Below are 16,431 nucleotides of genomic sequence, written 5' to 3'. Positions count from 1 at the left end.
TTCTGATTCCGATTCCAAGTCCTTATTCTTAAAATCATACCCTAAAATATGCAGAGTGCTTCTGCATTAACATGCTAAACTCCAAATAACTGGCATCATATTAAGTGCACCACTTTTAGAAGATGCAAACCAGTTTGAGATCTACCTCAGCAGTTGGAAACAATTCTCCAATTAGTGTACTTGAATCTACTACATCTCTTCAAAAAGTGCAGTGAACTAATATCAAATGATGACCTATTTTTGTAGTTTTTGCAACATTTGGTTCTACCCCAAACCAAATGGAACTGACCTTGAACTGACCCTATCCAATTTGTTACATTTACAGGGTAGGGTCTGGTGTTTTTAAGGTCTAGGGGTTTATCTGTGAACTGAACCAACCCGATGAACCGGCCTTGGAATCAAACTTGTCCTGAAATAAATCCCAAAATATTAAGGATGTGAAGATTTGACCATTGTTTTGAAATATATCCCAAAATGTCTTGAAACAAATCCCATGGTCTCACTTGACCATTGAATTACTTGAGTGATTTGATCATTTGTTTTCATTTTAATATTTGAATGTGTATAAAAATTGTAAAAGGTAATATTTACAAAATTTAAATTATAATAACAAATTTTGAACTATATATTAATATACTATGATAATCTACTCATTAAATTACTCAGTTTAATCAATAAAGATAACATAAGTTTTAAACTATATATTATCATTGTTGAAAATCAAAATTTTAAAGGACATGTTTCATTTTTTTTCAAAGGGGAAGAGCAAAGAAAGAATAGGTTTCACAAGTAGACCTATAACAGACCCTTAAACCGCCAAGGCAAAAACCGATCTTGGAAGGCTGAAACCAACCTTCACAGGATAGGTTTTGGTTCCAAAAACTTGAAACCAACCTCTACAAGTAATTTCCAAGTTTTTCCACGAAGCCAAACTAAACTGACCTTTGCTTACCCCTACTTGTAACTTCCATGTGCCCTTTTACAAGATTGCCCCTACAAAGTCCCACAGCACATCCCTGCTGTGTATTAGGAATATCTCCTGATGATGATATCATCATTCTGGTATTATCATTAGGAGATGTTCCCAACACACGGTGGGGATGTATTGTGGGGCATTGTGGGGGCTGATTTGGTCTAGCTCTTGTTTGATTTGTACTTAAATTTATTTATTTTTTAAGTGAACTTTCTTATGTACTTTTAGTTTTTTATTTGGAAATGGAAAGGGAGAAAATTCTTCTGGCCAGTCTCCATTGTTATGCCAGATGGGATCTGCTCCTCACACTTGGGCGCCTCACATGCACATCTACCGTGCATTGGGAACATCTCCCGTAAATAATAACTTAGAAGTATGGGATATGTTACCATGGTAGGATGTGCGTGTGAGGCGCACTGTGTGAGTCCGTTAATGCGAGGGAGATAGAACGTAGTAGAAAAATCTTTCTATCTGCATTTGGAGCCTCGAGAGCTACCAGTCTTTTCTTTTCAGCGTTGGACATCTCATAACTCACCAGTCGTTCGGCAAATCAAGAGCAGACAAGTTGGTAGAACGCGAGAGGGCTAGATTTGGAAATTCCGACATAAAATGGGTCCGGGTGCGTTGACAATTCAGTCAATAGACTCAATACCCATCCTTTCCTTTGTTTCGTGATTTCGTCTTTTTGTTCTCTCTCGGTACTACCTGTGGACTATGGATGATGGATCCGCTGCAAAAGCCCTTCAATTTGCCTATATTTTCTACTTTACCCTTCATGAACTTGAAGAGTGTTGTGGCGAGTGTGAGCCCGCGTGAAGCTGATCCAGCGGTCATGTTTTGAACGTTAGGTCGGATTAGTAGCTCTGGAGGGAACGATGCTGGCCGTAAATGTTTTCTCATCGATTCGTTCTCTTTCCGAAACTAATCAAATCCATTACAAATTAACACCAGAAGATTGGAGTCACAGAGTCGCAGAAGTAAGCGAGCGAAGTTCGAAAGATGAAGCAAATGGAAGCAGCGACTGAGACCGTCTTGAAGAAAAATCTGATCAGTCATCCTCCACCACCGCCGCCGCCGCCACCACCGCCACGAGCACTGCCGAGGTACTGGGTCCCGATTAGACGAGCAGAGAATACTGTTCAGAGCGTGACGAAGCAGGAGATTGCCAAATTTTGGAGGCAGAAGCGCATGGAGGAGGAGGATCACCTCCTTGCTGCTATCAAGGCCGCAGCTCGTATCAGAGCCCGTAATCTCACCGTAAGATCAAATTGACCGATTTGAACAAATTTGTTAATGGGTGATTTCTTTTTCTACTTTTTTTTCGTTCATCTGAGTACGGATTTGCTGTTTCCGAAGCAAAAGATTGATCCAAATGCCCCCAGACCCAGAGATTCTTTCTTACCAAATCATTGTCCTTAAGCTCTATGTTTCTCTGTTGAAGCTCCAGCAGCAGACGAGTGCTCTGTTCATCTTCCTCCCTGCATTGTCCAAAATCCCCTGATTAAATGAGCGTGCAGCTGTATCCAGTGGCTGCACCACTGCCCACTGATTAAGACACAGCAGTATACCGGTAATCAGCATGGAGGAAAAATCAAAGGGTTGATTCATGAATGTGGGGTGGGTTGCTTGGAGCCTTGGACTGGATTTGGGATGGAAATTGTAATCAAACTAGATCTCGGACTTGATTCTGCTCTTTTCTTCTCGCTTACATGCATTTGAAATTCACTAATCAGTACTATTACTGTAAAATTCTCTGCAAGTAGGGATGTCAATTGCATCGGATTTCGTCCAATCTGATATAGTCTAATATGAATCCATTACAGATGGATCAGGTCCAGTTAAATCTAATGAATATTTTGGACCAGTCCAATTCAATGTTCGGATCATTCAATTTGTTAAAATTGATTTTAATTTAGATTGGCTCCAACCTTGGTCCATTTGATACATGTATCTTTATGTTCTGTCTTTGGATTGGATATTGGTTCAATTCAACCCAATCCAATATAAATCTAATATAGATGGACTGGGTCCAATCCAATCCAATGAGTACTTTGGACCATTAAATTTGGATTGGTCAAATTCAATGTCTTGTTAGTCCATCCGATCCATCCACATTGATTTTGATTTGAACGGGATCCAGTCCATTGATATTAAAATGCCTTCTGATACAATTGTATGATATTTTTGTCAAAATCAAGGTTTTTAAAACTGAATCAGACAACGAACCAATCAAGGGTCTGGTTCCCAGGTCGAACAGTCCGATCGTTTGAACTGAACGGATGGCCGGTTCTGGCAAAAAATAAATAAAAAAACAATTTAACCATTGAATGGTTCAAATGGTTCAACCATCTGATTCAGTGGTTTGCTTACCGAATCAACAGTTTTTGAAGAAATAACGGTTCTGGAATAAAACGAAATCAATCGCCTGACTGATTCTCATTTTCTAGTCCGATGGTCTGGTCCAGTCCGGTTTTGAAAACCATGGTCAAAACCCAATTCAAAAATCAAGGTGGCCTGGTCTAAGCTGTACCACAATAAGGTGTCATAAAAAACTGGTGTGTTAAAAATTCACTGGTGGGTCTTGGGTTTGTCCTGCGACAATGGCCACAAGAAGAAAGCTAATCTCGTTTATCACTGCTGGGCCGGTTTTTTGATGGTCACTTGGATAGTGTTTGATTTGAAAGAAAAGGTGAGAAAAGGAAGGGAAAGGTAATAGGTTTCCCTACCTTTTGTTTTAAACCAAATACATTGTCAGTTCCTGCTTTTTTTTTTTTGTTTTTTAAATGTTTTGAATTGCTGTGAATAGGAGGAAGACTATAGGCGATTTGAAGAGTCGCTCATGGACAATGAGGTTGAAGAGTCACTCAAGGACAAGAAGATTACCAAGACGGAAGACAACAACAATGAGAAGAAGAAGGATGAGAACATTAAAGAGCTTCGTGTTGGAATAAAGGACTGGTTAGTTAAATATTTCTCACGGATTTCTTTTCCCTTTATTTAGAAAGTGTTTGGTACAGTGGTGTTGGGTTATCATTGCTTTCTGGGTTGATCAATACAAAATTGTGCTAGATTTGTCTATTTGAAATGTTTTGAAAGCGTTTTGAATTGTTCAAATCAAATTACTATTTTTATTTAAAATGTAAAATTTGATGTTTCTTACACCTACATTTTTTTTTCTAGCAACACATATTTCTCACAATGTATTGATCAATTCAAAATGCAATGACAACAGAAAGCCATTATACCCAACATCTCATTAGGTTGTGTTTGGTTTGAACAATGTTTTTAAAACAGGACTGGACCAGATGGTCGGACCAAAAAACCGGAAACTGATCAGGTCTCTAATTCCGGTTATACTATGAACCGCTTTTCTTCAAAAAAAATGTTGAAAAGGTCAGAAAACCATTGACCCAGGTGGTCAAATGGTCGGGCAGCGGTTTATGATTTACTGAACTGCTAACACTTAATAGAGAGCACATAAAGAAATGGGGGAGGGATTGGAATGAGATCAGTTTTTTAGATCTCAGAGAGAGAGAGAGTCTGCAAGATCTGAGGTGCGGGAGAACTGAGATGAGATTTGAGGTCGGATCTGCTGTCGTCGGCTTGCCGCTGCCATTGCCATTGCGGATGAACCACCACGTCCTCCTCCTCCTTTTTTCGTCTTCCTTTATTTCTTTCTTTTCTTTTTTCCCTTTCCTTTCTCTCTTTTCTTTCCTTTCCCAACGGACAACTTACAGCTACCTCTTCTCTCTATTTGTATTTCTTTCCAACCTGTGACCTAAATGCTAATTCAATGATCAAGATGCAATAAATACCTAAAATTATATCTTGACCCACTCGACCCGGACAGTCAAACCACTGATAAAAAAATCTGTGGCCAAAATGGTTTGATTTCTGATTCAATTTTTAAAACCTTGGTTTGAAAGAAAAGATAAAAAAAGAAAGGAAAGGATAAGAAAACCTATTCAAGATTTGTATGGGATTATATATATAGATGTAATGTAGTCTACTTTTTACTCATTGCAGGTGGACCAAGAGCAGGCATGCATATCTGAACCAACCAGCCATTGAGAGCATGGAACCACCCAAACGTTCCTCCACATACATTCCCAACTTTTTCTTTTACAAGTCTCCTTCGCCTCAGCCTACTTCACTTGGGGTCTTTTAATTAGATGTCTAATTCAATTCAATGAATATTTTGAATTATATTGGATTGATCCAATTTAATGTTTAGATCGTTTAATCTGTACAAATTCGTTTTAATTTAGATTGGTTTTAATCCAAATTCGGTCGATTGCGACCCATATTCTTATCTTATATCAATGGATCATATATTGGCTTAATCCAATCCAATCTAATTTAAATCTATTACGGATGGACCAGGTCCAATCCAATTTAATAAATATTTTGGACTGGATTGGTCCAATCCAATATGTCTTCTTGGTCCATCCAATCCGTCCAAAACCGGTCCATTGACACCCATATTTGTGCTCAATAATGCATGAGTAATGGAACTCCACGGGAAGGCTTGTAAATTTGTCGGAGTTGCCAATTAACCAAAAAAATAGTTTCATCTAGAGTAGGGGTGCAAATGGACTGAATCATGATCTGAACTGAATTGAACTTGATCCTATTTTGTTGGATTTAGATATTTCCCTATCAGATTTTTAAATTGGATTGGATCGGATCAAATAATATCAAGTTTAAATCATCCCCTATCTGATCCGATATATTTTAATTAATTATAAATAAATAAATGTAGTATATTACATTAGTTATTTTTAACTATTTTTATTATATTTATTTATGAATATGTTTATATTGAATTTTGTAAAATTTTATATTATTTATATCTTTTATAAAAATGGCATGTATATATATAATAATAAAAATAGTTGAAAAAATGGTTGTACTTTTTGTTTTTCTTTATATAGACTGCTATGTTTTTTTTAATAATTTGCTAAATTAGATCAAATCAGGTTTGGATATTCAACATCCTTAATTGATTTGAATTTGAATCAACATTTATGAGATCCCATCAGATCTTTGGATTAGATCAGATATGAGATTTTTATGAACAAATAAGATTCAGATAACATTGATTCAAATCTGATCCAATACATTTGCATCCTTAATCTAGAGGCCATACCTACAAGAAGAATACTAATGAAAATTACATTACCAAAAGACCCATTTTTAGAAAGGAACTATGAGAAATATGCTTTATATAATTATAAAATCTTGGGCTGACAAGTGTGAAAATGATAGATTTGAGCATGAGAATAACTACTTTGTTCGGTTCAAACATCACATACACAACCAATTACATATTTCTTGTATTTTGTTTTAAAAAACAACTAGAGAATGATCCCCATACTAAGTACGAGGTAAATAAATGTGTATATAATTTAGTTTGAAGTTTATTATTTAGTTATCAAAAATTAAATTAAAAAAAAAACTAATATGGGTCTTTCATTTTTGTAATTGACAATTTATTTTGACATTTTTTATTTGAAATCCTCTATTAATTTATGTTTTTTTTAATTTGATTTAAGATGTTAAATGAGAGCTTATTCATAAACAATAACCCACTTTATTTGGTATTTACTATTTATCTAATAAATATATTTTGAGTTATTTATTTTTAAAAGTTAAATTAGGCCCCTTAAAGTTAAATCAGGTTTGTAATTAATAAAGTATTTTCTTTTTGAAAAAAAAAATCATTTAAAAACAAATATGGGTTTATGGTAATCTTTTAATGGGTCATACCATTTGTATTTTAATAGACTATGGATAAACATGTGTTAAGCTGATAAATAAGATTGTTTAAGAGTGAAACTATCCACTTTTTGAATCTTATTTCTTTAATTAATAGGATGTCACATGTCTAAATAGTTGGTAGTGGGTTGGGGGCTTTAGCAGCAATTTGTCAAAAAATGCCACGTGTCTAACTTTCCAGAAAAATGAAAATGCCACATGTCTGAATGGTGGGGGGTTGTAGCCTCATAGTGGGTTGTGGGCTTTAGCATGAATTTCTTAAAAGACCACTTGTTTGAATGGTAGTAGTGGGTTGTGGATTTTAACATCAACTTCTCAAAAAATGTCATGTATCTTGATTTCTAAAAAAAATGAGAAGGCTGTGTGTTTGAATGGTGAAGAGCTATAGCCTCAAGACCTTCCTTTAATATATATATATATATATTAGATTTGCTTTCAAACAAAATGATTTTAATTTATTTTTGAAGAACGCTTCTTAGTATTTAACATAGTTTTAAAAACCAGACCATATTGTGTAGTTAGAGTAATTGACCCAAGAACTGATCATGGCTCGGCGTCCGATTTTAGACTCCAAAACCATCTGACCAAGGTTTGGATTGGAAGGTAGAATCATTTGATCCAAGAAAAAGGGGTTCTATTTCCAAGTTGGATTTTAAAACCATTTGGTGACGCTGAAAGTTGATACGTGTTGATGATGCGCAATTCGGTTGGTCCTAGTTGTTGGTTACCTCGCCTCTAACGGAGCTGAAGGTGCCTGAAACAAGAAAGAAGCTGGAGATTTCCGGGGAGGAACCCGGTCGGAACACTCCAAAGCTCAAGTTAGTGCTCTAGAGAAGGAAAGGGAAATAAGGGACTTCAAGACCAAAAAGCACAAAAATCACATACCTCCTTCTTTGGGGGAAGGGGGCCTTTTATAATCACTCTTGTACACTCACTCCCATACCTCTGCCATATTAGGTACCATCACCTCCGCTAGATCGGGTGTCATCACCTATGTCAGATGCCAGTTCGGGTGTCATAACCGCCACTGTCTTCCTTGTCAGGGCCGTCTCTGCCTCGTTTGAGATGGCAATGGTAGGTGGTCGTTGGAGGGCGACTGTCATGTGTCGGACCCCTAATCAGTCAGGTGCACCGCCTCCATGTATGGGCTTCCTTGGTGTCAGGTACGGTTGTTCAGTCAGGCGACTTAGAGCCGAAGTGGTGTGCGAGGTGAAGTCTTGAGTTCGGATAGAAGTGTGGCCCGAACTGCCCCGAGGTGGGTCAGCTCGGGTTTTTGTGCTTTGCGCTCCTTGTAAGGCTCAGGGCCTCTAAGGGAGAGCTCAGGTTCCTCCTTGGGGAGCTCGGGTCGTGGGTTCCTTTTTTTGGGGAGCTTGGGGCTTCTTTTCTCAGAGCTCGGGTCGTGGGCCTGCTGCCGTGCCAAGCTGGCACTCCTGCCAGGTCACTCTTGGTTGTTTCCACGTGTCGTGCGGCCATGGGGTCAGGCCAAATCTCCCTCCATCACGTGTCATGTGATAGGTAATACTTTGAACCATGATTCCATGTGGAAATATGACTCTCCCAACTCCCAAGTCAGCACAAAAGAAAAACAAGTAGATGGCGTGATGTGTTGAGGCCAAAGCCAATACCTTGGCATTTTATTATTGTCCAATGCAATGCGGTTTTCTCCAATATGAATTATTTTCTTTATTTAGATCCCGTGACTCTGTGAGTGTTAATTCACCTTTTTTTTCTATTTATAAATTTGAATGCATCAGCCGTATAAATTATCCAAATTAGATATACAATTTGCATCCTTAGTCTCCATCTGTTAATTAAATGTGAATTAACGATATGATTTAACGAGACTTTAAGCAGCATTTATAAGACCCTGTTAGTTTCTAGGAATAGGGGTTTGGAATTAGAATCGAAATGAATTATTCTAATTTCAGTTGTTTGGTTGGACAGAATTGAAATCCTATTTTCATTTCTGTTGGAATGGCATTCCTCCATTTGAGGGAATAGTCATTCCCTGCTCCTTCCTTGGGAATGAAATCTTATTCCTGCTATTTCAATTTTCATTCCCATTCCTATCTGAACCAAATAGACTATGGAAATAGACCATTCTGATTCCGATTCTGACTATAAATCAAACAGACCCTAAGAGATTTTGAGATAAAAATGGTTTGCATATAGTCAATACACTACATAAAAGGATGCTCTTCCATATGTCAGTGGATGAGGAGCATGGAATACTCTAGTACTTGGGAATTCTTGACTATGACTTGGACGGATGACTTCTTTGAGAGGAGGTGGATTAGTGGTGGATTTGAGACTCTCTTCACTACTGTTCTAATTTAGTTTGGAAGAAGAAGATGATGAATAGTAGTTGTCTTCTTATGATGGATAATTTTGAAATTTTAAAAATTTTAAGTTACATGTAACTAAGGATTAAAGTATCGGTATCGAGTATCGTATCACATAACTTGGATACGGATACAGATATACTTTGGAAACGTATGGATACGGACGAAAAATATGAAAAACTTGAATATAGTAGGAAAACACATGCAAATTCCATAAATACATTAATAACACTAAATTTATGGTCAAATAGCCATAAATAATATATAAATACATAAGAAATCTACGGAAAACACATGCAAATTTCATAAATACATTAATAACTCTAAATTTATGGTCAAATAGCCATAATTGGATTATCCATGTCAGCATGTCTCTCCTTTGAGAGAAACTATTTATCTAATTTGTGATTTTTTTTGCAATTTTACTATTTTCTTTTATTTTAAAATATTAAAAAGTAATCAATCATTGTATATTTTGATTAGATCAATAAAGTTGTGCACTATTATAGAGAGAGAGACCTTTGGGTTTTTCAAGACCTTTTATTTTAATGGATGTTATTATTACATTTAAAAAGAAAAACATTTAAGAGAGAGAGAGAGAGGGGAATAGTAATACAATATAATAAAGTAAAATAGTAATAAGTCAAATATAAAATGGTTGATATTAAACAATCAAATATAAACCAACAAAATAAAAATATTATTTTAAAAATTATTAATAACATTGTCAAAAATAATAATTTTTATGAGTTGAGTTGAGACCTTTATTGTGGATAGTTCCCATATTACACAGTATACTTGTATAAAATAGAAGACCCATTAAAAATTCTATAAAAAAATAATAAAAATTTAAAATGTAGAATCCATTTTATCACTTATACAAAGAAGACAAGCTAAATGGGTTTATCTAGAAACTCTTAACATGTGATACATGACATACAATAATAATAATAATAGTAGTAGTAGTAGTAGTAGTAGTAGTAATAGTAGTAGTAGTAGTAATAATAATAATAATAATAATAATAATAATAATAATAATAATAATAATAATAATAATAATAATAATAATAATTTATATATAATTTGAAACCTAATAACTATAATTAATAAAAATTGCTAAAGTTAATACAATTATTAAATTTAGCAAGTTTTTATCTAGCAACTATTAAAAGTTAATAAATTAATAAAAATTAGTATTAATTTGTACTTAGGGATGGCCATTTATAAAAATTAGTATAATCAATATTAATAGGATAATTAAAATTAATAATAATATGTAAAAAATTATAACAAATAATAAAATAACCATTTATTAAAATATAAAATAATAATTACATTCGTATTTATAAAATCAGCATAGGTATTTATCTATTACCAAAATATTATATTATTAGAGAGAGAGAGAGAGAGAGAGAGAGAGAGAGAGATTATATTACAAAAGAGAGAGTATTAAGAGAGAATATTAATGAGAGATAGAGAGAAATATAACACTTATATTATTAAAGAGAGAAAGGATGATGTAAGGATGTTTGATTATTTTAGGCCCCCTTAAGGACTAAAGAACTCATGATACAAAACCCCCAAAACCCTAATATTAATAAAGTAATAAAATATTATTAAATTATTAATAAGATAATAATAATAATAATAATAATAATAATAATAATAATAATAATAATAAAGTAGTACTATAATAAAATATTACTAAAATTATAATAGCAAACAAAGATATTAATTAATAGTAATAATAATAATAATAATAATGTTTAAATACATATTGATACAATATATTTTAGGGTAGGAAAAATAATTTTAGTTATAATAATATTACTTCTAACTAAGTAATAAATAAATAATAAAATAAAATATGAATATTCATAACCAAAAAAAATATTAATATAAAATATTCATTATAAATACTAAGATATTAATTATTAAAGACTAATAAAATAATAAATTATTAATAAAATTGTTAGTTGATTCCAATTCCAATTCCAAATGAACCAAACAACAACAATCGAAATCCAATAATTATGCATACATATATATTATGTATAACTATATAAAGTTTATAATTGATAAATTAAATATTTATATTTTTTATATACATTTTATTATACATATATTTTAAACATAATTGGTTTTTTAAAACTTTTTAAATTTTTTTTATCATTTTAAACACAATAAGATGGTTATAAATTAAATGCAAAGATGATCCTGAACCCAACCTAATAATTAGATGCGAATGTAGATCTAGATTTCATAATCAAATGCTAATGTGGATGCATTTGGTTCTGATATAAATCCAAACAATTTATAATCCTACTATCTACATTGTATGGGGTTGGTGTATATCTGAGCTAGACCTAGCTTAAAAGAAAATAGTTGCTTGAGCCCAAAAATTTTGTTCGTTTAGTCGGGTTTAAGCTAAGTTATAAATGATCATTCCTAAGTAAGAGTCTGAAGACATTTATAATTAGGTCATCATTAGTTTTAATATTTTAATTAAGTTTTATAGTTTTTATATAGAACACAAGTGGTTTATTTTATTATTTTTAATAGTTTTTTACTTATTATTATTTTATGAATTACTAATTTCTTTAATAGTTGCTAGATAAAAATTTGCTAAAATTTTATTTTATTTTTTAGGTTTCGAATTATAGTTTTATGACAACTAACCAATTAATATGATTCGTATGTGAATAGGAATGACAATATTCCCTATTCCATTGGGTACTCAACTTCCGCGACCTGATGGGGCTGAGGATGGATATTGCCTTGGGGGATTGATAATAATACCCAATCGAGGATGAAAACGAAGATGGGGACGAGGATTTGTTTTACAGTCTTAAACTTTGAGAGCTCGTACTTAGATTAATTTAATTATGACTAAAAAAATTAATCAATAGATTAATTTAATTCTAACATTTAATGATTAATAAAGTAAAATAAATAAAATATCACTAACAGATAATATGAAAAAAGAATTATTATTGAATAATTAGCAATAATTTATTTTTTGTTAAAAATTATTAATATAATTATTCCAAATTATTAAATTATTTTTATAACAAATTACTAAAATTATTAATATAATTACCAATTTCTATTGTTTTACATCTCTATCATAACACTGGATATTTACCCCAAAAAACCGCGTTCATGTTTCTACCCCTGGTTTGGGAAACGTGGACTTCGTGGACTGGGCACATTGGATTTTAAAGTTTAGTCCTTGTTCTTTATTTTATTTCAAAGTTGGTAAAGCTGCTACCGCCTACCGATTTTCAAAACTTACGAACACCGCCCCACAAACCAGGGGGCTGCAGCTGCTGAACCAGAAGATCCCAACTCCGGACGAGAAGATGACCCCAGCAAAAATCAACTAAAATGGCAAATATACCCCCATACCGTTGACTCCTGCAACGAGTTCTTTTGAATTTTATTGGGCTTACTTTAGTCATTTCATTTAAAAAATCTGTATCTCATTTAAAATCCGAAAAGAACCTTATAAGAAAGCGAAATCTTCGAGTTTCTTTCGTCCGATAAGCAAGCGAAATATTTGAATCCCGCACTTCCGCTGGTACGCAGAAAGAATAAGCAAATAGAAAGTTAGAAACACCTCTGTATCCTCCTTATTCCTCAATCGTCTTGGAGAAATCATGTTTCTGGATAGTTTTCTGAGGTTTTGGTCCTTCGATCATGCTGCAACAATGGCGAAGAAGCCGAGGAGTTCTCGGATACTGAACAGGAGATCGTCATCTTTCACGCTTGTTTCAGCTGTGCTCATAATGTTTTCCTTCGTTCTTGTCATGCTCTTCGTTCTCGGATTCTTTTCACCTCCGGTCGACACAGATGATCCCCCGAAATCAAGAGATATGCGTTCGTTCATCCACGAGACCGTGGAGAGGTATGCACCTTGTAGGCGTTTTTCAATGCATGATCATATCGGTTTGAAAATTGATCGGCAGTGATGCTGTTCCTTTCTGTTTCTGATCAGTGTTTCTCTTCTGTGTTGGTTTCATGGCAGAAATGATGCCGCCGTGGGACTGGGAGAGAGAAGGGAGAAGTGGACGGAAGTAATCTCGTGGGAGCCCAGAGCAACCCTTTATCATAATTTCCTGGTAATCTTCTTCTTTAGGGTCCGTTTGATTTGCAGTCCGAATCGGAATTTTTGGAATCAGAATTTTGTTTGGTTCAGACAGGAATGGGAACTTGAATTTGAATGGGAATGGGATTCCTATTCCGTCCAACAAACAGTTGGAATTGGAATAACCCATTCCGATTCCAATTCCATTCCAGACCCTATTCTCATGAACCAAACGGGGCCTTATCTTTCCCCTGAAATTTTGAATACGTATGCCGTATGTATATATACGTATTCGTATAGATATATACGTAGAAAATAAACAGCTGTACGAAGACTAAAAACTGTTGGCTGCTTCAACTAAAATCTATTGGCTATGAGTTCGCTGAATTTTAGATTCTTGGCTAATAAAGCCATGAAAATGTTGGACCTAGAGTCAATCCTATTGATCTAAAATCCCGATCTGACGGTTTTAGTTTATTTGGTCCAAAATCAAGAAAACTAACGAAATCCCAACCGCTGTTTTGAACAGTCTAAAGAGGAATGCGAATTCTTGATCAGTCTTGCGACGCCTCATTTGGCCAAGTCATCAGTTGTTAACAGCAAAACCGGCAAGAGTATTGATAGCGGGTCTGTTTGAATCAATGAATCCTACACTCTCTCTCTCTCTCTCTCTCTCTCTCTCTCTCTCTCGTGTGTATCCATGCACACGTGTTTTATTGAATTCAAAACTTGACAATTGGGACTCTGGTGTTCGTTCACAGGGTACGCACGAGCTTTGGGATGTTTCTCAAGAGAGGACAAGATAGAATCATCAGGACCATAGAGAAGAGGATTGCAGATTTCACCTTCATACCTGTAGGTATGTGCTGGCTGGTTTGGTTTGCAGAATAACTTTATCTAATTCTTGTTTAATTCTGGTTGAACCGGTCTGATCACATGACAACATGAATGGTTCGATCATGGTTCGCCGGAATCGGGGTCTGAAATCGGAATCGGAATGTGGATGGCCACTCTCTCTTCCTCATTCCAACTGATTTCAATTTCCATTTCATTTCTGTCTGAACCAAATGAACCTTAGAACGTGTGTGGTTTAATTTTGACTTGTTTATTGATAAAAACAAACGTTGCAATTGACAGAGAATGGGGAAGGACTTCAAATTCTCCGCTATGAACTTGGGCAGATGTATGAGCCGCACTATGACTACTTCGTTGATGAATTCAACACTAAGAATGGGGGAAATCGGATGGCTACCGTATTAATGTACCTGTAAGAGCCTTCTTACTCTTTTCCCCTATATTGCAGCAATCCCACATGAAGATGTGTAATCTTATGGAGACCAATTTCCCTTATTTCTAAAACCCTAATCACTGTTGATGCAGCTCTGACGTTGAAGAAGGAGGAGAGACAGTATTTCCCAATGCCAAGGGAAATATTAGTTCTGTGCCCTGGTGGAATGAGTTGTCTGAATGTGGAAAGAGGGGCCTCTCTGTTAAGCCCAAGATGGGTGATGCCATTCTTTTCTGGAGCATGAGGCCTGATGCCACTCTGGATCCATCAAGTTTGCATGGTAAGTTATCATTCTTTCTCTACCAGTGCACAAAGACTGGTAGTCAGTTGATTTAATCATCACTGATTAGAAAATTAGGGCCCGTTTGATTCATGGGAATAGGGTCTAGAATTGGAATCGAATGACCCATTTCGATTTCAACTATTTGATTGGGTAGAATCAAAATCCCATTGTCATTTCTGCTGGAATGGCGTTCTCCTCTTTGAAAGAATGAGAACCCATTCCAGCTTATTCAAATTGTGATTCTGTATTTTTTCTCTGAATCAAACAGATTATGGAAATAGACCATTCTGACTACAAACCAACCAAACCCTTAATTTCATTTTCATTTTCATTAACTACTGTTGAGCTCAGCCTCGGTTCTTGTTTTGAGATCACCTGCAGGTGCTTGCCCTGTTATCAAGGGAACCAAGTGGTCATGTGCAAAGTGGATGCATGTCAATGAATATAAGATGTAAGCTACTATGCTAGATTTACACCCAGTAACTATTCGAGCTATCTATCCCATCTTCAATTTGCTCATATCTGTAATTCCTAAATTAACTTCTAATTGGGCCAGATGGATTAATCTGTGTTAACTTCGTGTTTATATTTTCTTTTGGCAGATAATCCAGATTGAGTTTTCTCAGCCACGACTCAACTCTTCTTGGGCCCAGAATTCTATCAACCTTTTATTATAAGTTTATAACCCACATTTCTTCACCACTGTGATTTTTTTTCCAGTCTCCTACGGCATCTCCACTAACGAAGGCATGATTCCTTCCGCTAGAAGAAGAATAACAAACACTGGCTTGTTTTCCGGAAGAAGTTAATCTTCATTAGATTATGAATTTTCAGCATATCACGAAGATGGGTAGTTCATAATCTGTAGAATGTAGATGGACAGTTGGACATCTAAGTGTTAACACCAAAAGAATATCGAGATGTATATGAATGAAATTGATTATTTCATTTAGTTTCATTCACTCAACTGTGAATATAAAATAGTAAGGGTGGCAATTTTTCTTTTTAAACCGGGTCCCACCCTGCCCTGCGAATTGGTCAGGTTTTTTCTGATCTAAAATGGGATGAGTTAGAATAGGGAAAATATTTTTGTTCTAAATCGAAATGGGGTTTGCATATAAATCTTCGATCCAATTTTATTCGATAGAAAATTAGTAAAATATTTCTAAATTTAAAATTGGTTTTTAAAATATCTTTTAATTTTTTCACTTAAATCTTAAGATCCTATAATTCCATCTCTAAAATACTCTCAAATTCTAATAATATTATTTATAAAATATCCAAAAATTAAGTTATTTTTAGATAATTTCCTCATAACAGAAAATTTGAATATTTCAAATAAGGAATGAATACCCAACCCCAAAATCCGCCCATTGCCATTCCTAAATGTTTTTATCAATTGGACACTATTAAATAATCTTCGCTGTAAATGACCTTATCAATAATAGCAAAGGCACCTTGATCAATAAAAGTGTCTACTGTTCTGGCCTATTTGGGCCTGGGCCTAATTGGGTTTCCCAATATTTGTTCTGACTACTGGCGTGAACTGTAGACATTTACTTAGAATTAGAGTCCCCCACCACAATCCTGAATGTGTTGATGGAGCTTATCTTCACAGATAATTTGACTCCTGGAACTATTCCGATTTCCAACTGCAATCACTTTCTCCCTCATTATGGC

At 34.7% G+C, this 16,431-nt stretch overlaps 2 protein-coding genes across 3 annotated transcripts; both read left to right on the top strand.

The window, feature by feature from the left end:
- The first annotated feature begins 1,763 nt into the window (after positions 1-1,763).
- LOC148849357 (Big1) lies at positions 1,764-5,179 on the top strand. The gene is made up of 3 exons (XM_088950504.1): positions 1,764-2,230; positions 3,780-3,931; positions 5,000-5,179. The coding sequence occupies exons 1-3, from the start codon at positions 1,973-1,975 to the stop codon at positions 5,139-5,141; spliced, it is 552 nt and encodes a 183-aa protein (XP_088806630.1). The 5' UTR covers positions 1,764-1,972; the 3' UTR covers positions 5,142-5,179.
- A 7,431-nt stretch (positions 5,180-12,610) lies between these two features.
- On the top strand, positions 12,611-15,709 carry LOC148849356 (putative prolyl 4-hydroxylase 3). 2 transcript variants are annotated; one of them, XM_088951076.1, is made up of 8 exons: positions 12,611-13,000; positions 13,121-13,214; positions 13,710-13,807; positions 13,942-14,039; positions 14,318-14,447; positions 14,561-14,748; positions 15,133-15,202; positions 15,354-15,709. In XM_088951076.1, exons 1-8 carry the CDS (start codon positions 12,753-12,755, stop codon positions 15,355-15,357), a joined length of 930 nt encoding a protein of 309 aa, XP_088807202.1. In that variant the 5' UTR covers positions 12,611-12,752; the 3' UTR covers positions 15,358-15,709. The 2 variants fall into 2 exon arrangements, with proteins under 2 accessions (XP_088807202.1, XP_088807203.1); XM_088951077.1 differs by lacking the exon at positions 15,354-15,709 and having other exon boundaries at positions 15,133-15,206.
- Positions 15,710-16,431: the final 722 nt, after the last annotated feature.

This window comes from Nelumbo lutea, chromosome 6 (assembly GCF_056320005.1).
Source record: "Nelumbo lutea isolate HS-2025 chromosome 6, American lotus-T2T, whole genome shotgun sequence".
Taxonomy (NCBI): Eukaryota; Viridiplantae; Streptophyta; class Magnoliopsida; order Proteales; family Nelumbonaceae; genus Nelumbo; species Nelumbo lutea.
This window is presented reverse-complemented; position numbering and strand designations above follow the sequence as displayed.

Coding starts and splice junctions, on each gene's coding strand:
- LOC148849357 (XM_088950504.1), top strand. CDS start 1,973: ATGAAGCAAATGGAAGCAGCGACTGAGACCGTCTTGAAGAAAAATCTG. Junction 2,231..3,779: donor TCAGAGCCCGTAATCTCACC/GTAAGATCAAAT, acceptor TGCTGTGAATAG/GAGGAAGACTATAGGCGATT. Junction 3,932..4,999: donor CGTGTTGGAATAAAGGACTG/GTTAGTTAAATA, acceptor TACTCATTGCAG/GTGGACCAAGAGCAGGCATG.
- LOC148849356 (XM_088951076.1), top strand. CDS start 12,753: ATGTTTCTGGATAGTTTTCTGAGGTTTTGGTCCTTCGATCATGCTGCA. Junction 14,040..14,317: donor TTTCACCTTCATACCTGTAG/GTATGTGCTGGC, acceptor TGCAATTGACAG/AGAATGGGGAAGGACTTCAA. Junction 14,448..14,560: donor GCTACCGTATTAATGTACCT/GTAAGAGCCTTC, acceptor CTGTTGATGCAG/CTCTGACGTTGAAGAAGGAG.